This window comes from Pseudochaenichthys georgianus, chromosome 9 (genome assembly GCF_902827115.2).
Source record: "Pseudochaenichthys georgianus chromosome 9, fPseGeo1.2, whole genome shotgun sequence".
Taxonomy (NCBI): domain Eukaryota; kingdom Metazoa; phylum Chordata; class Actinopteri; order Perciformes; family Channichthyidae; genus Pseudochaenichthys; species Pseudochaenichthys georgianus.
The window spans coordinates 25512776-25538675 of record NC_047511.1 but is presented as its reverse complement, the minus strand read 5'-3'; the positions used below and the strand labels follow the sequence as shown (position 1 = coordinate 25538675).

At 41.9% G+C, this 25900-nt stretch overlaps 2 protein-coding genes across 10 annotated transcripts in view; one reads left to right on the top strand and one right to left on the bottom strand.

Annotated features, from left to right (window-relative positions):
- Positions 1-18543, top strand: part of aopep (aminopeptidase O (putative)) — a 74450-nt gene extending 55907 nt beyond the window's left edge. For 5 of the 6 annotated variants that reach the window (XM_034090347.1, XM_034090350.1, XM_034090349.1 and 2 more), the window contains 4 exons: positions 4288-4404; positions 10242-10328; positions 10440-10588; positions 17678-18543. In XM_034090347.1, coding sequence (XP_033946238.1) covers positions 4288-4404; positions 10242-10328; positions 10440-10580 — 345 coding nt within the window. In that variant the 3' untranslated portion in view covers positions 10581-10588; positions 17678-18543. The remainder of the gene's footprint in view (positions 1-4287; positions 4405-10241; positions 10329-10439; positions 10589-17677) is intronic. The other variant, XM_034090348.1, reaches the window with a different exon arrangement.
- Positions 18544-18781: 238 nt separating this feature from the next.
- Positions 18782-25900, bottom strand: part of fancc (FA complementation group C) — a 51132-nt gene continuing 44013 nt past the window's right edge. For all 4 annotated transcript variants that reach the window (XM_034090352.2, XM_034090353.2, XM_034090354.2 and 1 more), the window contains 5 exons: positions 25187-25262; positions 23166-23274; positions 21155-21329; positions 19793-19999; positions 18782-19428 (listed from right to left, as the gene is read on the bottom strand). In XM_034090352.2, the coding sequence (XP_033946243.1) occupies positions 19165-19428; positions 19793-19999; positions 21155-21329; positions 23166-23274; positions 25187-25262 (831 nt within the window). In that variant the 3' untranslated portion in view covers positions 18782-19164. The remainder of the gene's footprint in view (positions 19429-19792; positions 20000-21154; positions 21330-23165; positions 23275-25186; positions 25263-25900) is intronic.

Sequence of the window (25900 nt, the reverse complement as noted above, 5' to 3'; positions counted from 1 at the left end):
ATTCATTGATTAAGGAAACATTTACATGTGTACTTCTTTTGAGACTTTTAGCAGTTTTATTCCTGACCATCTGCCCAGTTTTGTTGCATATTGTTATTCTGTGCAGCTGTATTGTGCAGTTAAAGTATAATTAAAAGTATTAGTGATGCTATTTATGCTTTCATGGCTGTTGAGAACATCTTCACAGATGTTTTTCATACTGTTTCACCTCAAGGACTGAACCCAGGGATGTAGTTTGAGCCTATGAATGCTTGGGCCTTTAAATCAAGTGTAAAATAAAGACAGACAGAGGGAGATAAAGGAATGAAGGGGCCAGGGGGGGTGGCAGGGTGTGATTGTAGAAGCCAGATATGCAGTTTGGTCCATGGGAAAAGAAGAGTGAAAAGCAGTTGATATGGAGACGGGGAGCAGACAGTCATGGAGACAGAGGGTAGAGGGAGAGAGAAAGGAAGGGATTTGAGGCAAAGAATGAGTGAAACCTTAGTACCTGAGGCGTGGGCTGAGGCCTTTAGCTGCTGGTGCCAGAATGTGTTTTTACGAGCCTGCGGTCAGACAGAAATAAAAGGCAGCCGAGCGGCTGAATGGCACCTCGCACACACGCATGCACACACGATTCAATGGCCTCTCACAGTTTGGTTTTATAATGTCACAGTTATTCAATGTCTCAAACCCCCATAATGCAGTGTTACTGAACAAGCAGCACACAGTGGTATGGATATACTGTAGGGAGTAACAGAAGGACGAGAGGGAACATTTGGAAAGAAAAAAAGACACCTCTATACTCCTTGTAATGGTGCCAAGGGCATTCCTTTATGTTCCTTTCAGTCATTATATAGATGTTATGGTCAGTTAGTCCAATCATTTTGACTTTTTTTCACACTCACATTTGTGCCTTTTCTCCTTTTTTGTCTCTTTTGCTCCAACTTTGTTTTTGTCTTTTTTCTTTCTCTTATTACCAGTAACTAACAATACACTTGGCTCCTCTAATTATCATAACAACCAACCCAATAGAGTTTGAGGGTTTCAACCCATAAATGCCAGGAAATAGGAGTGCTCGTGTAGAGATGAGATCGTACAATGCAATGATCTTGTTGCAGCAAGGGACTAAAAGGGGTGTACAGTAGATCCCCAGGCCTTCTTTAGGCTAGAGGAGTGTGATGGGTGGTTGAAGGTAAATGCAAATATTTTGGGATCAATCCTCTCTGCTGTACAGAACCCAGAGTGGTTCTCAGTGCCGTTGCTATGGAAATGCCGTACAAATGATGGGTTTGTAGAAATAGACGGAAAATATTTAAGATTTCACTACGTTTCTTTCATACACTAAGACCCACTATTCTCAGAAAAATAAGTTTGAGGAGCCAACGGTGAATCACAACCCCTAACTCTTGCTTTATTGCAGCTCAACCCCTATTTAAGGTTGGAAATCACCAAAAAAGCTCAGTTGATGCTTTGACTGTGTACAGATTTTCTCTACAAAAGGCTTAAAAGCTTCTATTCACTATATGCTGTACACACATGTAATACAGCAGCAGTTGCACGACTAATGCTGCTCAGTCCCATGGTCCCCTACACCCACACATATGCATGGAAATGTGGCTGCTTCCTTTCTTTGACTCTTTCTCACCATTTCTTTCACATGGAAATACCGTACAAAAGTGCGCACACATTCATACCTGTATACACACACACACCAAGTTATATTTTTGATTTCATGTATAGTTTGTGGTGGACATAATATTTCGTGTTTACTACAGCTGTTTGTCTTATTGAGATTTCATTCAATGAGGTAAACAGTCTATATTTGCGCATGCATTCATACGTGTGTGTGTGTGTGTGTGTGTGTGTGTGTGTGTGTGTGTGTGTGTGTGTGTGTGTGTGTGTGTGTGTGTGTGTGTGTGTGTGTGTGTGTGTGTGTGTGTGTGTGTGTGTGTGTGTGTGTGTGTGTGTGTGTGTGTCATTGTTCTGTAGAGGTTTAGAGGTCAGTGTGTGAAGAGGGCATTTTAGCAGCATATTTCCCAAAGGTTCAACTCAATATAGAAACTGGTGAAACTGACCAGTGTCAGCAGTTTGTACAGAAGTGTAGTGTGTATGTTGGTGTGTACAAAGTTTGTTATATAATATCTATATTAATTAGATTACAGGTGATTTGATTGGTTGTGTGTGTTTGAGAAAGATAAAGAGAAGGAGAGACATTCACACTCAGCAATACTCAAGCTACCCAAAAATACATTTTCCTTCCCTGATGTGAAGTTAATCTTCCTTGATCCTTAAAGCAGTTGTCAAGCCCTTAGCAGGTGGCCTGAATGCTAGGGAAAAAGTTAGGTGAGAAGGTTCTCTCATAAGAGAGTTTTAAGTATTTCTTATTGTACTGGTAGAGTCTGCCTTTGCTGCCCCGGATTCAAATTGTGTTTTCAAGCACAAGCAATTCACAGGAAGTCATTCAGGCACAAAAGTGCAAAATGTTCCTCTGAAACGTAGTGCAATGGGATTATAGTTGCATAAAACACAAGGACCTTAATAAAATACCCTCAAAGTTGTAATTAAGGGCACTTATTGAATTGTTGTATACTACAAGAGGTATTTATCAAAGGAGACTTCACCATGGAGAGGTTACATGTGATGAGACAGACAGTTCATATGTGGGTTCATATTGTTCCTTAATTGATGAAGAATAGACATCGATGTCGACATAGTGATCATAAGTAAATCGAGACAAAACAAGACATCACAGTCAGCGAAGACAAAGTGATGTAGTAGAGCAGTGTTTTATTGCTGTGGACTCCTCACTTTTCATAAGGGGGGAGAGTGAGAAGGATCATGGGGGGGCCCCAAAGATGGAGACGCCACTTCAGAAAAACACTCAGCCCTTACAAAATGGAGGGAGGAGAGAAGTGTGAGTCGAGAGAGGGTCAAGGCCAACAATAGATAGATAGATTTTCCACAGAATTAGTTGATGGTGTGTGTGAGTGCGTGTTTCTGTCTCCCTGTGTGTATCTGTGCGTGGATGTGTGTGTGTGGCACTAGTGGTGTTTCATTTGACCACTTGCCAGTTGGAGCTTGGGTGTTATTCCCTCAGCTCCAACAGCTAGATGCTGAAATACTTCCTGTTTTTGAGATCAGGTATTTCCCAGCAGCACTAGGAGGTTGTTTACCAGAGACGGCTTTAAATGGATTGGCTTTTCATAACATATATAACACTCACATAGCAGCTGTTTAATCTTTTTTGGGTGTGTTTTTCTGAATAAGAGTTTTGTCTGTATTCATCTACTGTGGCACTCTTTTTTTCCTCTTGCTGTCTCTTCCCTTAGTCACTTTCACACGCAGACACAAACACACGTTATACCTATTTTCACATCATTCCCGCAGGGCTGTCAGCCATTAATTGTGTCCCAGACTGGGACCAGTGAGAAAGTGTGGTTGGGATTTCTGGTTGTAAGAAGCACAGGCAGGCAAGGCTGGGCACAGCTCTCTCCAGAGGAGGAAGTCTTTCTCTCAAATCACTGGCCACATCCATCCTCAGAATAATCGTCCAAATTCACCGCTGACTTTTTTTATTGTCCCTGAAGATGTTAGTCATTAGAAGAAATGTGATTGTTTCCTTTGGATTTACCTCTGGATAGCACAATCAGTCCTCACGCTATTAAGCAACAACGCGGCATTTCCTACAGTATCTCTTGAAAACCTTTATTCTTCCTCAAATGTTAGGCTCTGTCATCGCTGGAACCCAGGGATTTTAATTCAGTCTTACAACCTACAAAGACTAAATATTCTAGAGGATGTCTTTTCTTGGCATTAGTGCTGCTCCCTTTTATTTAGCTACAATAGAACAATATCAAGAAAGACAACTTCATAGCTTTGTTCACTTCACTGCGCCCTCAATTCAAATGTTTTATTTTCCCTTCATCCGTCGTTTTTCGCCTATTTTGTAATATTTCCCAGTTGCACATATTATCATATTTATTTAATCACCATTTCAGCTCAGTTTTATTAGGCTACCATTTCTGTCCGTTTGAAAGGCTGCATTAACTTTATATTGCTCTTTTTTTCATAAAGCCTTTTCCCAGCTCTGAAAATATGTGAAACTAACTGTTAGATAAGATAATAAAGAAAAGTGTTTGAGAACCGACTCACTGCATGCAATATGTTTATAATGTTTAGTAGTTTGAAACTGCTATTATTAGAGGGATATTATTTTTCGCTCATAATATCCAATTATATGTCTCAATATATGTTATTCGGTTGTGTAAGTCAGCACTATTAATCTCACAAATTGTTTTGTCTCCTCAGCTGACATCAGAGCAGCTAGTGGTGCTTTTGGAGCTGCTGCTGGAGGAAGAGGAGCTCAGCGTGCCCACAATGCTCGCTCTGCAGAGAACTTACAGCCTACAGGATCAAGATGCTGAGGTACACACACACACGCACAAATTCATCCACACACACATGCTTAGACAAGTGAGCATATATCCAAGCCCCATGATCCCTTCCCATAATAAAATGTAGTTTCTTCCTTCTTTCCTTCCATCTCAAGACACACTGCTTTGTAATGTGTAGTAAATTCTCCCGTAATAGCAGCTCTTTTCTTTATAGCCACCATTACTGACTAAATCCCACAAGAATTCGCTTCATGTTTTTAGTACTGCACAAAGTTCCTTAATGGTACCATTAACTGTGTGTGTGTGTGTGTGTGTGTGTGTGTGTGTGTGTGTGTGTGTGTGTGTGTGTGTGTGTGTGTGTGTGTGTGTGTGTGTGTGTGTGTGTGTGTGTGTGTGTGTGTGTGTGTGTGTGTGTGTGTGTGTGTGTGTGTGTGTGTGTGTGTGTGTGTGTGTGTGTGTGTGTGTGTGTGTGTGTTTCTCTTATCGGTGTTTGTGCACTGCAGCTGTATATGCTGGCAGCTTAGGAGTTATTTACTGTACAGCCTGAGTATGAAAAAGCAGCTGCAGCAGAGCTCTAAAACTGTCCACAATAACTTCCATCGTTAACACATGGCCTGTCTTGAAAAGAAAAATATGATACATATTTAGTTTTTAACAAGACCTTATTAATTATATGAGCTGTTTAGTTGGAGCATTCATGTATATAATCGGGCTCATATGTTCTGTTGTCTGTGGCCAATTGAGCGATTATTGTTAAATCCAGACATCTAAAGTTTCATTTTAGGATTTACATTTTTTATTTACAGTCAAACTCTGAGTCGGGGCAGTAGTTCAAGTTCTCACATATAAAAAGTAGTATCTAATTGATCAGTTTCTTGCTAGAAGTTTGTTTCAGTGACTTTAATCTGTTCTTAATGTTACTGTCTAGCCTTTTTTGTTAAATAACTTCGAGGTCAACGAGCCACTTAGCATTTTTCCTCGGGTCCAGCTTTAGGTGTGGGCGTCTTTACTCAGACTTCCTGGCAAAAGAAAGCAGATCCTCATCTACAATTTCCAGGAAAAACGTCAGTGTTTGCTAAAAATACACAGGGCCATTATGCACAAAGTCATGCTTGGACACACACACACACTTTCTCTCATACACAAACATACACACTCCTGCACACACCTGTGTAAAGGCAATGGTCCTTGTCCTAATGGTAGGAATCTCATTCAGAAGAGGTTAATCACCTATGTCTCTCCTTATAAATGTGGCCATTTATTCTCTTCCCTTTCTCCTTCTCTCGCTGCCGCTCGGATCGTTTTCAGCCTCTCGCTCAGCCTTTCTAAAACTGGTATTGCATCCTTTAAATTAATAATTTGTTTTAAATGATTGGACAAACAGGAGACTGAGTGCAGTTCATCTTGTTATTCCATCGCTGTTTGCCTCATAGGGAATGAGAGCTTTTCAGAGTGGATGGATATTTTGAATTGATCAGTAATGCTTAAGTCATCTGAAGAGCGCTTAGTAACAAATCGACTGAGAGCATTGTGTGATAGAACTCGACATATATTGTCTATTCTATAATAAAATGGTATTATCAGTGCATAGAGTAAAAGCTCTCCTGGTGACGATTTCATATCACATAAATAATCGACTTTCCTGGTGAGCTATTGAATCTATTTGATAAGCTTTCTCCTCATTAATTTAACCTAATCTGGTGACATGAGCACAGTATACTGTTACATGTTGTCTTATCACATTCTACTAAATATTCACTCCAAACAATAGGGTTAAGTTTAGTGTGATATGTGGTGAAGACTCTTGTATCTGGGTTAAAGGTGCTGAGAAGATGGCGTACAAGCTGACGACTCTGTGTGTGTGATTTGTGTGAGCGTGAACACGATAGCTGAATGAAATATGTGGCTGACCACCAGTGTGCGTGCAGTGGGACTGCTTTGCGAACGGTGTGAGTGACCATGAATATATGTGCGAGCGTGCCCATGAGCCAGAGCATGTGTTTGCATGTATGAGAGAGAGAGAGAGAGAGAGCATGACTTTTCCCATTCCTTTCATATGAGCCTCATGATGTGAGATGCTGTGTGACTCCGTCTGACTCTGTCTGACTCTGTCTGTGTCGTAAGCATGAATGTATGTGTGTAGCTTCGTGAGAGCGCTTCTGATTTTGTGAGAGCGTAGCTTGTGTGTGCTAAAGGCCATCTGTCGGTCAGGCACACAGCACACATTGTCTGTTTGTGCCCAGGTTAGGCTTACTCCTCCAGTGACTGGATACTCTGCTGCTGGACCACATCAAGTCTGGTTCCACAACAACATGTGGAGTGGAGAGGAGGACAGTTATTAAGAATATACCAAGGAGTGTCAGGAAGTCAACTCAAGTTTATCCGTTTAGCCTTTCATCCCAAGGACAGTCTCGGTGCGATTCGCAGAGTGGGAACATAAACAGGTCCTAAACTAGAAAAAGTTCCACGAAAAATGAAGGATCACAGAGGAGGGAATCCTCATCCAGGCCTAATAGGGGCCAATGGGCTAATGACCAGAATAGAACACAATATTGGCAACTATAATTAGATAGTTTCATAGATCACAGATCTAAAGTTGAAACAGTTATTAAAATATGTGTTGATTCATTTTCTGTCAATAAACGTATCCATTATTCAACTAAGTTATCATTTGTATGCAGAAAGGAAGTCACCCCTCTGCCAGCCTGAACATAGTCATAGGGAAAGTAATGTTTTTTGACAAAATAAGGAATTTTTAGGCATTATTTTGGGGTTTAGGAAATTGAAATTAGCAAACTAATCAGTTGTGATTATTATTTTTAGTTTCAACACTAGTTAAAAGGGAAGTTGAGGGGGTTAATTATAAACAAATGTGCTGTATGTCTTACATATGTTTTACAATAGTATAATAATTCCTGTCTTTGGCCAGAAAGTCAGTATATAAGGCTGTGTCTGGGGGTCCAATCTAATACACAGCATGGAGACAAATCGAGACTACTGTAACACTGCATTCACACCTTTCCACTGTCTAGTGTCGACCTATTTAACAGATTCTTCGTTTTGTCATGGTAAGTGTGAGCACACACGGATTGTGTTAGTGTACAGTATGTGTTGGAATCAGTGGAGGGGCAGGGGTGCAGCAATAAATGAAGGAATGTCACCGTGTTATTGCATGTGCTATCAGAGAGGGAGGCCCAGCGAGAGGAAAAAGGGGTGAGGAGAGGTGCATCAGGCAGCTGCTCTGCCCCAGGGCTCTCCCCAGGAATGTTACCCAGTGCAGGGAACAGCTGCCGGGGCTACGCAGGCCAGAAGGGCAGGGCTGGCACCAGAGGGCACACATACTGTTCACACTTGTGCACACATTCAAGAGTACACACATACACATCCTTGTTCCGATGTGGGCATGTTCACCCAGCTTTTACTCTTTGCAGCCTTTTTAAGTAAACTGATAAACAGTTTATATGGTTTGAGGAGGATTTTAATTTGGACTAGAAAGCCCTTCTGAGACCAATTAAACACATGTTTATTTAGAAGGTTGCCGAGGTAATGTGAGGATTTAAATGTGGCTGTTCTTAATGGAGCATTACGCTATCTTCATTATTATGCAGCATAATCAGGTGGAGGGCAGCACAACATTTTTGGCACAAAGCAAAAACTAATATTAAGAGGTTTAAAAAAATAAAACGAGTAAATCCATAGGACTTTCGGGCGGCACCAAAGTTGTTCTGGAAAACTATCCGACACCTCAGGAGGGGGAAGCAGGGGACCATCCAAGCTGTGTACAGTAAGGATGGGACGTTGTTGACCTCAACTGATGGAGTGTTGGGGCGTTGGAAGGAACACTTTGAGGAACTCCTGAACCCGACAACTCCACCCTCTATGTTAGAGGCAGAGCTGGAGTATGACGGGGGATCAACGCCAATCTCCCGGGGGGAGGTCACTGAGGTCGTCAAACAACTCCACAGTGGCAAAGCCCCGGGGGTGGATGAGATCCGCCTGGAAATGCTGAAGGCTCTGGGTGTTGAGGGACTGTCATGGTTGACACGTCTCATCAACGTTGCGTGGAAGTCGGAAACAGTACCGAAGGAGTGGCAGACCGGGGTGGTGGTTCCCCTTTTTTAAAAGGGGGATCTAATTCATCGGTCTGCGACCTTCAGCACTCACTGGATCGGTTCGCAACCGAGTGTGAAGCGGCTGGGATGAGGATCAGCACCTCCAAATCTGAGGCCATGGTTCTCAGCAGGAAACCGATGGACTGTCCACTCCAAGTAGGGAATGAGTCCTTATCCCAAGTGAAGGAGTTCAAGTATCTCAGGGTCTTGTTCTCGAGTGAGGGAACAATGGAGCGTGAGATGGGCCGGAGAATCGGAGCAGCGGGAGCGGTACTGCAGTCGCTTTACCGCACCGTTGTGACGAAAAGGGAGCTGAGCCGGAAGGCAAAGCTCTCTGTCTACCGGGCCATTTTCGTTCCTACCCTCACCTATGGTCATGAAGGATGGGTCATGACCGAAAGAACGAGATCGCGGATACAAGCGGCCGAGATGGGTTTTCTCCGCAGGGTGGCTGGTGTCTCCCTTAGAGATAAGGTGAGAAGTTCGGTCATCAGGGAGGGACTCGGAGTTGAGCCGCTCCTCCTTCGCGTCGAAAGAAGCCAGTTGAGGTGGTTCGGGCACCTAGTTAGGATGCCACCTGGGCGCCTCCCTAGGGAGGTGTTCCAGGCACGTCCAGCTGGGAAGAGACCAAGGGGTAGACCTAGGACCAGGTGGAGGGATTATATCTCTTCGCTGGCCTGGGAGCGCCTTGGGATCCCCCAGTCAGAGCTGGTTGATGTCGCCAGGGAAAAGAAAGTTTGGGGCTCTCTGCTGGAACTGCTACCCCCGCGACCCGACCACGGATAAGCGGGAGAAGATGGATGGATGAGTAAATCCATTTGGCTCCTTTCTTTAATGCCAACACTAAATGAATATCTAGTACAAGCGATGTAGCAATGCCCAAAGCTTGAGGCGTTGAAAAAGAATCACACACACTTGGTCACTGTACTCTCCAAAGGACTAGTTTATTATCCTGAGTGAGTGGAGATCGTTGTGGTGGAGAGTGAAAACAATTATAAAAAATGAAAAAACAGTCAGGCTTTAAAGTAGTGACAGTGCTTTAAAAGATTTTTCATCTAGATTTTGTATCGCTCTTCCGTCTCCTCTATCATCCCATCTCCTCCACACGAATGTATCCATGTACACATGCACTGTGTATCTATGCACATGCAAATGCATGCACGTGCACGCTCATAGTAGATGATGAAGGGTGATAGCAGTGGCAAGGCCCGAGCCAGTCTCTGATCTCTCCTGTAACCGCGGAAACAGAGCTCCTATTGATCCTCTCGGAGAAAGGCACGGCATTAGCTTTCACTCACAAATACACACAGTAAAAACACATAATACACACACACACATACAGGGTGTCAGAAAATAAATACAATTGTTTTAGAAGAACTTTTGATTGAGACGGTTTCCTTTCTGATACATTGTTCTTGTCTGATAATCCTACGGTTCTGGATGAATCAATTCATTGTTCTCAGCTCTGTCTCTCAGATTGTCAGATGAGCCAATTGAGGAAGACCTGTTCACAATAAACTGTGAGGGCACTGGCCAAAAGCATCCCAATGAGCTACTATTTTCTTTACGGCCTATTTTACTCAATATTCTGTCTTTGCTTGACTTCTGCGTTGGTCCAAGTTGACAGCATCGTGCTGCCATTTTTGCATTATACCAAATCATTTCTACAGTATCTAATTTTCAACATTTTAACTAAATAAATACCTTTCCGAGTCCATTAAAAGTTCTTGTATTTTCCCTCTGTTTTGGTTTCCAGGTGCAACATCGCTGGTGTGAGCTGGTGGTCAAACATGCGTACACTCAGGCTTACAGAGACGTGGAACACTTTCTGGTTCATTACCAGGTAAATAGACTCAACGGTTGAACATGATGCCCTGTATTATACAATGAAACTGATTTAAAATACAGCTTCAACCTTAGAAAAATAAACTAAGTGATTGTGTGTGTGTTCTAGGCCATGGGTGTGTATCTGTACGGGGAGCTGATGGTTCAGGAGGACCCTCAGCAGCAGGCTCTGGCCCGTCGCTGCCTCTCTTTGGTCCAGGAAGAAATGGACCAATCAGCACGCAGAGTGGTGGAGGAGATGGTCCTATGATGTAAGAGGTGAAGTCTCACTCTCAGTTTTTCCTTGCCCTGTGTAAACCCTGCAGTGTGTCATGTCCATGTCCTTGGTAGTCTTTCAGTAAAACTGCGACGCACCATGCAGTTTTTTTCCCTTGTTTCAATGCCTTTTTATTACTTTCAACATTTTTGCAATTAAGTGGGATTCTGGTTTCGTCATTATTTACATCAAGTCGAGATGTGTATCAGACATGTAAACAAAACATTTGTGTAGGTTGTGTGTAAGTGTAGATGTCCTATTGCTATTTTTCATTTTTTTTAAAGAATGAATACACAATAAAGACAATATTTATCTCGTATCTGACCTTTCAGTCTGAGGCGACCGTAACAGGAAGCTTTGTGCCGGATAGATCCTGATTCCATGTTTCCCAGCGGACAGTCCACATCCGACTCACTTGGCTACCTCCACTTCACATTCCTCTCTGATCCCATTGAGTGTGTGTGTGTATATGCACATGTGTGTGTTTGTAGACTCAGAATGGGGCCTTTTCCGTGGTTTCACAGCAGCACCATCAGGATGTGTTTGTCAAGGAAGGAATTTGGGAATGTGTTCCTCAAACAAACGAGACAGGTGCGAAATAAAAAGAGCGAGAATGGGTCAGCAAGCGTTTTCTCAGAGCTCTACTCCATGTGGGGTGACTTTTCATACCGTTGACCCTGACATTCCTCCTGTGTGTGTGAGTGTGTATGCATAACCACAACTATCACCTTGAGGTTTTTGACAGTCAGGAACGCAGAGGGGTTTATCGGTTGTCACGTTTAATGAAGGGAAGGAAGACATTTATGGCTCAGACAGACAGACAGAAAGAGAAGGAAGGAAGAGAGCGAGCGGAAGGGAGGCCTGGAGTGAAGACAGCTCTCTTTGAAGCTGCTGATCTTTTCAAAACACTGCTGCTATTACTGACACTAACCTTTGAATAATATGAGCGGGCAATTAAACAGATCTCAAGCTCGACAATTGAACTATAATAACCCAGATATTATTGAAAGTGTTTAAGCATTACAGCAGTGTACTTTGAATCCAATGCTACATACCCAACACTTTTTACATTAAACCCTCCCCTCCCCAATTCAGTATTTGGCTAAACATGGTGTCTGTGACCTTGGTCCGCACAGGACGCATCAAAAAGAGGTGTTAAATACTTGTCTATGTCAACCTGAGTGACTTATAGCACTAAACCCTTTTTTTAGGCTGTGATCAAGCCACTACAAGACAGGCTTTTATCTTCTGAACAACACACACACACACACACACACACACACACACACACACACACACACACACACACACACACACACACACACACACACACACACACACACACACACACACACACACACAGTTTTATGCATTTACGCAGGATGTGAAAGGCTTTCTAGACAAGTGCTCGGCATCTGGCTCAGTCCTGATAAATCTCTCTGACACACACACACACACACACACACACACACACACACACACACACACACACACACACACACACACACACACACGGTATGTAGCGTCTATCTGTGTGTGCCCGCACATCTTTTGTCATCACCCTTCACTCCCTCACAACACCACCCTGTGGAGCCTCACTACAGAAGGACTGAAACAGCCAAAACACCTTCAAAAGAATAGCAGAGGAAAAGCATTCAGAGATTTATATCCTAACGTTTACAATCGCATCCCATTGGACTGAACCAAACAAGCCTCGGTACACATCAATTGATCACGTTGGTCAACCGAGCTCAGGTCCAGATCTCTTTCCAATTAAAATGATGGATGAAACCAACCCCTCGCTGCTTTTTCATACCGCTCTGTGGGGAGATGGATTTATGTTTAACTGCTCCGTTTGAGTGCCCTCACCTTCTTTTCCTAAGTAGAGCAGTCCTCCCTGTACCCTTTACACCCTAACACACACAGACGCACACATACAGACGCACACACACAGACAGACAGACAGACTGACTGACTGACTGACTGACTGACTGACTGACTGACTGACTGACTGACTGACTGACTGACTGACTGACTGACTGCAGTGGGATTAGGCTGAGGCGGGCTGAGAGGGTTTAAACTGAAAACAACATGTCTGTCAAGGCGCACTCCCTGCTCTGTGTTTTTAAACAAAAAGAGCACAATCCTTTAAAGGAGAAGGGTGGTCTCCCTGTGTCTTTTTTTTCTTTTCCCCTCCCCTCTCACTCCCTCGTTCTTTTCTTCCCCCGGTACATGCCTCTGGAATCCCTCTTGATCCGCTTAATGAGGGGCATATCGCCGGGTTACCCGAGCGTGGCGAATAGGAGAGGAGGAGAGGGGTAACCAAGGAAAAAGTGTGAGAGAAAGAGGGCGAGGATCTACAGGTCCGCTCTTTTATGACTGCGCTCTGATGACACATGCAAGGGAGCGAGGATAAAGAAAGTTCACATGTGTTCCCTTTAAGTGTTGCCGGTTAGCGCTGGATTGCACAGTATTTAGAGAGACGGTCTTGTTCTTTCATGTCTGGGCTGTGAGGGTTCCTGGCGTGCTGATTTGTGATTTATGATAAAATCACATTGCCAGGGATTACCACACAACCCTGACCCAGCCTGCTGCCATGACAACCCCTTTTACGCACACACACACAACCCCACACACACACACAAACTCATTCATCCCCCAGAAACTTAAAACTACAGAAGACGTGATTATCTAAGAGTGTGTGATTGGGTTTGAGGAGATGAAGATTTGGAAGTGCGGAGGAAGAAAAAGGCTGATGAGGGGGCCGGAGGATCTTGACGTGGGTCTTTTGTAAGTGTGTGTGTGTGTGTGTGTGTGTGTGTGTGTGTGTGTGTGTGTGTGTGTGTGTGTGTGTGTGTGTGTGTGTGTGTGTGTGTGTGTGTGTGTGTGTGTGTGTGTGTGTGTGTGTGTGTGTGTGTGTGTGTGTGTGTGTGTGTGTGTGTGTGTGTGTGTGTGTGTGTGTGTGTGTGTGTGTGTGTGTGTGTGTGTGTGTGTGTGTGTGTGTGTGTGTACATGCCAGTCCGCCAGACAGGTTTTGTATCCTCTCTCCAGCCAGGCACAGAGCTTAGCTGATTGGTGAACAGTGATTGATTTCCTCTTTGTTCACAGTGGCTAAGTTCTGCACCTGAGGAGAGCATGACCCAGACAAGCACACAATGGAAGGCAATGAATGTGTGTGACAGAGGAGAGAACACAAGTGTGCTTTTAAGTTTTTACAGTGGTGGCTGTGTGTGTTTATACATTTCAGTCACCAAAGTCTTCTGTCCTCTGTCCTCTACCGTCTTCTTGCTGCATCCTGACCTTTCCCTTCTTTCTCTCATCTCACTCTTCTCTTCCCTATCCTGCGTTAACCTCAATTGAAATAGCTCTTTCCAGCTTTACTTGCATCTATAAAACTTTCCACTGAGACCCTCTCACTCAGAAGAATTAAACACACAAGCATCCTCACAAATTCAAAACGCTTTTTTACTAATGAGCGGCGCTCTACGATCTCCTGCTTTGCCTGTTGTTCTTTCTGACTTCTTTCATCTTCCTTTCTACTCCCACCCCTGCCTCTGTCTCCTCTCAGTTACGTAGCATACTAGATAATCCTGGAGATGATGCCAGTTGCACGCTCTGTAGTTCTAGTGAGGGTGAGAGCCAAGTACCTCAGCAGAGAGACTACTTCCAGTGCTAATGAGGCCTGGGGAGACCCCAACGCTGCTGACAGATATTTCATCAATGATGGAGCATCATCACCACCTCATCATCGTCACTCACCTTGATCTCCACAATCCAGCAGACACTCGTGTGAACTAAAGTGATTCCACATGCTTGATCTACCTACTGCCGGCATAAAGAGTTGCCTAAAGATTGGAAAACATATAGTAAGAAGTTCTGCCTACCAGCACCTCTAAAGCCTTTTTAATTCACATGTCATACAGTATCATGTGTGTTGACCAAAGTGTGACAAATAACACGTTTTACAGTGAGTAATGTGCTGAACTTTACTGGCTGAGTGCAGTGACTTTCTGCTAAAATTCTTCAGATGTTACGCAATTCCAAAATGTTAAAGTATTTCTTTAAGTTGACAGTTTAATGTAGATAAAGCATGGTAACTAGTTTAAAAGCTTGACATGGCTTGCAGCACATCAGTGCTCGATATCATCCTCTAAGTACTCAAAGTGCCTTAGGTTTTAAACTTCACATCACTCTGGCAGTGAAAGTGCCCTCCATGCCTCCAGCTGATATGTATTGATTTGATCTAATCTCGGCACGAGGAAGCGAAGATGCAGAGATTCATAAAGCAGACGGATTCCCAACGGATTCCCACAGAACACTTTTTCACAAAGTGTAGAGGGAGACCAGACTGATGCATCAAAGGAGGACAATCTTGCAGCAGCTTCAGAGCTTTCCTTCATTTAGGGATGACAGTTTCACTTTATTTGAACAATTATGTGTTTCTACCTCTATGGTTTCTACAGTGGAGTTACGGTGCGATATAAGCTATATTGATTTGTCTCAGAGAAACAAAAGGCCGTGATCCTGTAAGGCACACACTGATAAGAAGGAAGCAGAAATCACACCACACTCTTACAGTAGTTTAAAAATAATAGTGTTCTAAAAGAGGGTTCTCAAATTATTCAAGATACGTTTTTTAACATGATAACAAAATAAAGACAAACTTTCTCAGCAACATGAGTAGGTTTATCATGCAAGTCTCTATTTAGCATAGCACAGGCTGCCAAAACAATGATCAATACATCTCAGTCTGACTCGCTTTTCCTTAGAAACAGATTTTTTTGCGGAGCTGTTATACAACAACCTCAATTTGCATCCTCCTAACAAACAAAAGTTTCTCCTAACAAAAAAAACATATTTCTGCTTTAGTGCATTATTCATCCAAGCTGTCAATAACTCCAGCTGCACTACATGCAAAGAATACATCATGTCTGGATGAGACCTTCAGGTTGAAATGACTGACCCTCTGTTACTCACTGCCGTGGGTGCAGCCCACTGTTATTACAGCTAATTCCGATGCAAAGCTATACAGTTCTGGACCAACTGCTCCCTAATCAAAACAGTGGCAGATAGAAGTGTATTTTAGGACTGTTAAGTCTTTTTTGGGCGATCAGTATATGAGGCGTGAGGAGGTATTATAGCACTCTATATTCACAACGACAAAATGGTGACTAAGCGAGGACAGATGTGTGAATTAGAAATGAGGGCCATGTGGAGCCTTCCATTTTTAGACCCTATATTTATGGCCTGTTAAAAGAGTAATGACCATCAAAGACCTGTAAAAGAGAGGAATTGCCATCAGAGCCGATATCTAAAAGGTGATTTATTACTCTCTAATGGGAGGGAAATGGTGCTCGGCACATCAAAGGACAAAGCAACATTGTGTAAAGACACTGAATATAAATGTATTCGGCCACGCCTTCTTTTTTTCATGCATCTTCACTTAACTGATTGTTTCTTAATTTCAGGTATATTTGAAAGAGTTGTTGTATTAGATTATGGTTGGCAACTTTTTCAATTTTAAGTGTGGCAGTGTGGTCTTGCTGAGGTTTCAAATGTATCAACCAAGCCTTTCACCAGCTGGTAAAATCCAACAATCTCAGCGGATTAAAGGAACCTACAGTCGTGCGGTTTCTTGTGGGTTTGGCAAAGCAGAACGCTGCCTGACACGCAGTCTGACACGCAGTCTGAGTTAGCTTTGCTTTTTGATTCATTTCAAACCAAAAAAAAAGGAAAAACGATGTGTTCGTAGCTCGCCAGTGCTTCGTGAGAAAGAGAGATTTGGGCTTGGCTTCCTGTGCCTACTGAACTGATTAACAGTCCTCCAGAACCACTGGCTCAGTTCAGCAGGAACAGGAGTCCAGTCCACTAACCACCCAACAAGACGCAAAGAAAAGCACGAGTCTCAACCTTTATTGGACAAATGAAGGATTCTGGATTTTGTTTCAAAAGATACTTTTTTGTCGTTGAATGATCTACGTTGTTGTCACAATGCTCATTTGATTGTTTTTTGTTATGTATTTTACTGTATAAAGAGATCATTTATCAATTTCATGCATTTAAATTAAGACTTTCATGGAACTATGTACTGTAATTATCTTAGGACACTATGCCATAAACACATCGAACACGTTTGGACCTTCTTTGTAGAGCCAGGCTGATAAATCATTGTTTGTGGTATTAACCCTCACCATACTGTAGTGAATCTATTGCTGATACAATGTGTCCATTCAGTGATTAGTTAATCGGCAGACAATTTGATAATCAATAAGAATAAGTGCTGATTTAATTATAAGAATATCTTTGGAAAAGCAGCTTTTAGTTATTATGCCCCAACAATTTGGAACAAACTGCCTAAATCGCGCACGTCCGCCGAAACACTTCCTATTTTTAAATCCCGACTAAAAACGCACCTATTTGCCGCTGCTTTTAATTGAGCTGCCCACTCACACTACAGTATGCCTTTTTAGTCATGTATTCTGTTTATTTATTTTTATTTCATTACCTTTGCTTATTATGCCTGTTTTTAAATGCCTTTTTAATAATGTATTTGTGCTGCATTTGTTCTTAAATGTCTTTTGCTTTTAATCTGTAAAGCACTTTGAATCACCACGTGCTGAAAAGTGCTATATAAATAAAATTGCCTTGCCTTTGTGTTCGGTGTGACTTGAACAAATGGGCAGTTTAAAGATTGGGATTTGGTTTCTGGAAAATAGGTCACATTTGCTAATATAAACCTAAGTCTAAACAATTCATCAACATATTTAACACATTTTTAGATGAGTTCTTTGCAGCCCTAATTGTGTTTTCATTAGTATTTACTGTAAAAGTGCAGATTATTTTCTAAATACTGTTCTGTAATTAATTAGAGATCCTTCAACAACTCTAATGGTCGATCTATTCACAACGGATTCTTAAACCCTCAAATATTTTGTTGTTTTAGGCCAAACAATATCTAATGTGGATTTATTTGTCAAGACTGAACACACACAGTATTTTTAGCAGAGAGATACCAACTGTTCCGCCCCAGGATATCAAAGTATCCCAGATGTTCTGTAATGCTCTAATCTGAACATTTCTCTTTCTTCCAGGTTCCAACTACAGACGGAGCTGACAGGAGCTTGACTCCAATCAGACTGTGAGGGTCCAGCGCTCACCTCCTCTTCCTCTGTCGGGGGGCAGATGCTGCAGAATCACTCGGCAGGGTGGACACCAGAAGGCTGCGCTCTTACAGCCAAGGCAAACTGGCAATGTTCAGAGGCAGCTCTGTCCATGTCTAAATAAATAACTGTCTGAACAAAAAGCTATACTGTACAAACTGTTCCTATAAGGATGCAGGGTGGTTTACTACATTATGCTGTGGTACAAGAGTAAAATGACATCATGCCACCTGTCTAAAATGATAGATAGTGGAAGAAAAGAGAGGTATTCTATGGATAAAAACACTGCATAGCCATCGTTGTTTAAAGAACCTGAGCTGCTGTGTTTAAGTATCTCTGTGTGTGTAGGTGTGACTTCACGTGTGTTTAGTCTGAAGCCATGATCTGGTTCTTAAGAGTTTAGATAGGTGAGTCATATGTTTATCTGGCCACTGGAAAATACGTGTAAATGAGGGTTTTGTAACTGCTATGTTAACAAATAATCATCAGACTTGATACGTTGAAGCTAAAAACATGTTCATATTAAACACAAATTACTTTTTTAAAGCATTCATTGAAGGAGGAAAACCTGGAGTTAGTACAGCCTGCCTACTAAACTGATTTGATGCTAATAAGTAGAATTATTAGAGCCAGATACATTTTCAGATAACCTAAACATGATTATGTATAACCTACTTCTGGTGCTAGTTCTTTTATACTGTCATACATAAAGGTTGAGTGAAATCCAAGTCATTTTTTAACAAACCAGGTGAAAATATGTTATATTTCTGTATTAAAAGGTCACTGTACAAACTGTGTACTAAGGTGTGATGCTTCACTACAACTTCTCCAAGAGGTAAGACTTTTGTGTTGACTTCAATATCGACCTCAATAAGAACACCCTTCTATTGTATTCAAACAAGGGGATATCAGTTTTTAAATGTTGCTTTTGAACCCACTCGCGCGCGCGCACACACACACACTTTCAAATGAATGAAACGATGAAAAAGTAATTCTCCATTTTCTTTTAAATAATGAAGAAATAGGAAACAAAGATAACGAAGTGACATCCATTTATTTATATTTGATCATATTTACAATACTCTTTGAATATCTTATCAATAGAAACATTTGAAAACAAATAGTATTTATACAAAGATAAGTGGCAAATGTCTTTCAGTCAGCATGTATAATGTGAAGGATCTTTTTTTGTAAGCTAGTTTTATGAGTGGGAGGACTTCAACACAATGTACGAGCTGCTGCTTCTTTATAGTGTGATCTGTCACTGCTCAAGTGTCCTTGTAGTTGTGTGTGTGTGCGCGCGCGCGTGCGTGCGCGTGAGTGCATATAATTGTAGCTTCTCCAAATAATCTGTCCCTGCTGTGTTGTTTTGACGCACTCTTGTCACCGCACCGCAGCACATCTAGACAAGAGCCTGGCTATTTGTCATTCTGCAAAGGTGCCCTGAGAAAACCTGCGTCGAGGATGAACTTGCGGCTGCGTGGCTCTGTGATTAATGTTTGTGTGTGTGTGTTGGCAGGATTCAATGCTGCACACATATGTGTTAGTGTGTTTTGAAGTGCCTTGATCCTGAGATGAACTCTGTTGGTGTCGCTTGATAAGCAGCTATCTTCGTTGAGCCTGAGCTCCAGTGAGCTGAGAACACACACGGCTTCATTAACCAGACCAGACCGGTTCACCACCTGGACACACACAAAGATTACAAATATATATGATTGTTGTAGTACAGCTTTACCAGGATATGGTAACTTGAAATGGTATTACTTTAAAAGATAAGGGGCTTGAAGTGATTAAATGAATACTGTGTGACACTGGGGAAAAGCTCCAGAAAAGCTATAAAGTGGACCTCGAGGTATCATTTTTTTTTATGACAACTGCTTTTATAAGGTCAAAAATGAACATCCAGTGCCACATAAAAAAATACATTGTATCGGGACAAAATGTACACCGAGTGCATGTGCATGACTAACCATGGGATGTGTGGAACAAAATGAGATAATGTCTGAAAGAGATTTTTGGTGGACGAAAAACAAATCCTTTCCTCACCGTTTGTAGAATCTCTGTTGACCCACTCAGCGATTGTTGGAAGAAAACACAGAAGTTGACTAAGAGACTGAGGATCAAAAAGGGTGACGGTGATGTTGGCTGAGGTTTTGGGGACAGCAGAGTGACCAATGACTGCACGCGGTCAACAGGAAGAGGATGAGCTAAGAACAGAGAGCATAGGTGGTCCCATGCTTCTTTAGCATGTACCTGGAAACACAGAGAACAGGATACAGTTATTCACAGCTGACATGTTTATCCATAGTCCACGCTGGAATCAAGATAATTGATTTAAGTTTCTTTCCTACAAAACAAAAATCAATTGATTAGTTATTCATTGTTGATTGAACGATCGTAAAGGGAGAGACGGCGGCGACGACAGCGAGTCTCCCAGGTTACGAGAGGAGGCGGACACACAAGAGACAGAGAGATGAAACTCAGGCCAGCCGGCCAGACACTCACTGAGGAATCAATACTACATCGCCCTCTTCACCCCGCCCTCATCTGTTACTCTCTTTGCCACTGTCTCCTTCTCCCCCTCTCAGATCATCAATAATGTATCATTTAATGTGTTATTCTTCTTTCTCTATATTTGTTCCATGGCTTTCAACTACAAGTAGCATGACAACAGACCCTTCAAAGTGTCATGTTGTTGAGTTATGATATTGCACGTGCTATAGATAGACTGGATATATCCACACTACTACCTTCTCTAGTCACATCAGACAAAGCTCGGCACATCAGTAGTAGGGAACGTTGTTTTGGTATTATATGATTTGATTCCAATTTGATTCTTGGGGTCACAATTTAAACTTGATTCCCGGTTACCAAATAACGTATTTTACTCCATTCTACTGTGCACACAAAGGCTAACTTCAGACAAAAGGTGACATTTATTAATGCTAAACTTTACTCAAAAGATTTTTGATATTGTTCATCCCTCAGTGACCTCAACGATTTAGGATTCAAGTTATACATACAAATGTTTCCAAATTAAATGGTAAACAAGACCACAATGACTTATTTAAGAGACTGGACACAGTAGTGTTTTAAGCTCGAGACCAGCATGCTAACTCGCTCACAATGGCAAGGCTAACGTTGATGTTTAAAGGTCAAATGTTTAGCATTGAACATCTTTAACGTTGATAATTAGCACGAAACAAGTAGAGCTGTGGCCGTTGGAAATGACATCAGGTTTGTACTTGGTCATAAATTAAAGTTAAACAATGAAATGTAAGTGATACTAGGGGAAAAGTCAGGGGATATATCCTCTGGGGACCATGAATGTCTGGACAAGTTTACCAATTAGATTTAAAAAAAAACTTGTAATAATATATTTTATCCATATTGTTTTTGAAACTTTACCAGCTGTGACGCTCTGTGGTGCCCTCTGTTGGTGGGGTGGTGGTAGAAGGTGAGCAGCCACAGGGGGGGGCCGCAGTCCTCAGGCTGCGATGTGGCCAGCAGCTGGACGGCCACCTGCACCCAGTGGGCACACTGGATCAGCAGGAACCAGGCCTCAAACACCCTGAGGTGCCCCCTAGAGAACACACACACACACACACACACACACACACACACACACACACACACACACACACACACACACACACACACACACACACACACACACACACACACACACACACACACACACACACACACACACACACACACACACACACACACACACACACACACACACACACACACACACACACACACACACACACACACAGAGAGCTGCCTTTATCCGTACGCTGGGCATCATGGGAGCTGAAGGACTTTCTGCAAGTAGCACTGTCTGACTGTCTGAGCAATGACTATAAGAGTAGTATAGAGTAAGCAGAAGATCCTCGTAAAATGGAGAGACTGTGAGACTGCAGCTAGACCCTTCCCTTTTTCTGTTCTGCATGCAGCATGAATATTATACTATTAAAGAAATAACTGAATCATTTATAGTCAAAATCAGCTATTACCTTGAGCATAATAAATATATTTGACCTACTAGCATGGCAGCAATCTTGATTAAATGAGTCAGCAAGTCCACATACGAGACAGAGCTCAACACTTTGGAGAAAAAACACAAGAGGACCTTTAAATACAACATTTGGTCAAATGTATTATCTTTTTTCTATTTCAGTTTGTAATGGTGGGTTATAAACGAAGCATTCTACTGGAACTTCCTGGGTCATTTAGCTTGCAGTGGTTTTAATATCTATAAACTAAGGTGATTTGGGTGGTTTTCACAGGAAGCGCCAGTGTACACCCAAATTGTTCTCCAAACATTAAAAAACAACTTGGAAAAAAAGGGGGGATATTATAATACATGTTAACAAATTGCCAATGGAACCAAGTAAAGTTGTTCAGCAAAGTTTTAATGAAATAATTTGCTGTTGAACCCTCCCAGGTCCATAATAACAGAGTGCGGTCATTTACATGATAAGAGTGTTTCTAATGAGCCACAACTAGAGTGGCTGTCAGGAATATTAATTCTCCCACTGACGGGGACAATGGATGATCAAAGTGACACAACGCTTTATACGGATCTGATTCAAAATTAGATACTGAATCTCATTATTTCTTCTCCTTTATAATACTTCACTCTCTTTTCTGGAAGTGGAACCACAGAAAATTGGATAGCAAAAGTGAGAATGTGACTAGTTTAGGGTTGTTTTTTTACTTTTTAAGTTCTGACTCAAGTCATACGTCCCGTGGGTCTCTCTTTTGCCTTTAGTTGAGCCAAAGCAGATTCCAACAGCTGCAACAAGAGACTATAACTTGAAGGTAGAAGAGTGATAAGAATGTCTCTTTCTCAAATGTCCATAATACCGTCGTTATGCCTCTCTTCTTCATCCTCCTCTTCCCCCACAGCTCCCCTCTGCAGAGCCCTGGCAGCTGCATGGTCACTGTGAGCAACACAACATGTTTCTTCTCCAACGCTGGCTCAGAACAATGTTTTGGGAGTTTAGCTTGGAGCTCCAGAAAGAGCAGCGGTGGGAATAATAGGCCCTGTTAAAAACCGCAGCTGAAGGGTGTCAAGTCAGCCCTCTCTGTCTTGGACATCAACTGCTTTCTGCTTTTTATGAGTATCCTCTGTCCTCTTTTTCTCACTCTCTGCTTTTCTATACTTCATAATAACGTGGCATGTTTTCCTCCTTTGGTTCTTCTTCTGCATTCCTTTTCCGGCTCTTATTGAGTTTTTTAACACCGGATTTCTCAACAGCTCTCTCATTCCCAAGCTCATAGCCTTTCATACTCGGTTTGAGAAGCCACACACTGCACCCGGAAGGACCTCTGACTAAACATCCCCTCAACAGAAGCTCATGGAAATAAGAAACAAGGAAGACACACATGAACATATGCTCACTCTAACCTGGGGCTTCTGCTTCCGTCTTCATCTCCCTCCTCTTCCTCCTCGGTCAGTCTCTGTAAGGAGCAGCTGAGCCAGTTCAGGTGATGTCGCCAAGCCTCCTGAGGCATCTCTGCAAGAACAGATTCAGGTATACAAAATATAAAGTTGCAGCACATAGAAGCACCAAGACAATCTAGGTATGCACAACATTCAAAGCCAGCTATCTAGTCATTGTGAAAGAAATAGTTCAACATTATGGAAAATACATTTATTTGCTTCCTTTCTAAGGGTTACTGTATATAAAAAGATGCCACTCTCATATTAGGACAGTAAATATAAAGCTATAATATGTCATATGTTTAATCTTTACAAAAACTCAAGGGTAAAAGTAACAGGATTTGGTTTAATGGTGGGTAATGTAAGGGACTATTTATTGCCAATGCATACAAAACTTCTTAGCTGTTGCCTGGCAACTTCAAAGTGGGGACAAGAATCCTCACCACAATTCAGTTTATTTTCACTATTGATGAATTTGTCATTTTCTTTATTCATTGTTTGGTATATAAAATGTCAGAAGAATAGTAAAAATGCAGACACAAGCCTTAGAGAATCCAGTTATCTTTTGTTTGGTTTTACTATTAAGTGGACACAAAAATATATATGTTCTTTACAATCATATTAAACCAGCAAATATTCACATGGTAGCTGGAACCAGAAATGTTTTTGTAATTTGAAAAAGGTTTGTTTCAGCATTATTTTACACTTGGGTTTTGTTTGTATTAAACAAATGAGCTGATGAGTGAGTTATGTGCTAGTGGCAGATTATGTTGACTTTTGACAGAGCCAAACTAGCTGTCTTCTCCTGTTCCCAGGCTTAGTGCCGAGCTAAGCTAAGCAGCTGCTGGCAGTAGCATCTTATTGGTGTACCGACATAAGTGTGGCTTCATTCTTCCAATATAACCCTCAGCAAGAGAGCCAATAAGCTAATTTCCCAGAAGATCTAACTATTCTTATGTTACAATGCAGAATGCTTCTAAATGCAAGACACGTTTAGAAAGTGAAGTTATAGCCGTCCAGAGGGTACCACAAGTTACAACTTCTCAAACATCAGGCCCAAGTATTTTCCAAGCGGAACTGAACTACTTGATGTTCCTGTTTTCCAGCTATTTTTGTGCTTAAAGGGTCAGAGTGTTTTTTTGTCGCAAGCCACATTGTTCTTTGGAAAATAACCCCCTTCCACAAACCCAATGTTGTACCAAAGCCCTGCAGTATGGCTGACACACACTTTACAGAATACTTTAACACTGCCATGTCTTCATTTATAACTTTTTACAGAGGAAGCACAAATCATGATAAAACTCAAAATGTCTACTTTTCATAGTACCGTGTAGGTTAAGTTTCTAGTCGCGCACGCGTGCGTGCAAACACACACACACACACACAATTAACTCTGAGTTCTGGCTGGGCTCCAGTGTGTCCCTAAATGGCTCCATTCATGTAAATCATTCCTGCCTACAGGCCAGCCTGGGCACACACTGATAAGCGCTGCTCCCCTGTGCGCCTACACTCACAGTAAATATTCCCATAGATAAACACTGGTGTTACATTTTCTGTTTAGATCAAATATATTCATCTTAATAAAGAATAATAATAAGATGCATTATTGTGTTTGTGTTAGAAAATGTATGATTTTAGTTATAGAAGTCAAATGTAGCTTGTACAAAACAGGCAACTCAATAAACTTCTGTATTTATTTAATATGATAACCAACACTGAGTATAACTACTGTTCCACATTATGTCTTATAACTTTTATATTTAACATAAAACACTCAGTGTGGTTAACTAACTGTAATTGATTCACACACAAGAGCCCATTCACTCTGCAGCAGGAACACTCTGTTGACCCACAGTTAAATAATACCTGACAGACTTTCTTCTATCAATACAGGGTTTTGTGCATTGTGTAAGAGTTAAATATCCAGATACCGACACACACAGCCACACACGCATACGTGGATGAGTGTGTGTGCACACACTGACCTGACGGCCGGGTCCAAAGAGGAATCAGCAGACTCTGAGGTGACTGTGGGAACGAGGCCTTCAAAGAACCACTCGTCTGAACGAACACAAAGCACACATTTTCCTAAGCTTCATAAATGTAAATCATTTTTACCTTGAACACATACACCAGTGCTCTGAAAGCCTGAGAAATTACATTTTGAATGGTAGTCTGTGTAACAGTGATACAGTAGGTGCTAATGTGTAATGTAGCGTGTAATAGGGAGCGTTTAGTGCAGTGTGACTTCAGCCATTAACTTCAAATCCACTGCGTATACACTGTAGCACTGCCACCTGCTGGTTAATAGAGGTGAAAAGGAGATCAACTATATCCACAGAACTGTTAATTAGCTAATACATCACACCTACGTTGTAACACATGTGTTTTCCGTCCTATTGACAGTAATGACTGACATGTCAGAGCCTGATAATTCCCCACAGGCACACAGGATGTGTGGATGGAGGTTCCCTGCACAGACTCATGTGTATGTGAGAGAATCTGTGGTGCCTGAGAGTTGATGCAAAAGTTGAAATGTACGTACGTAGTGACACATTAGTGCTACAGCTCATAGTGGTTTCCACATGTCACAGGCGTTTTATCTGTGCAAAGTTAATACCCGCAAATTGATGCTCCAAAAGCTTTTTTTATTTATTATCATCGAGACAGATGTGTGAACTGTGGTGTTTGTGTAGTGG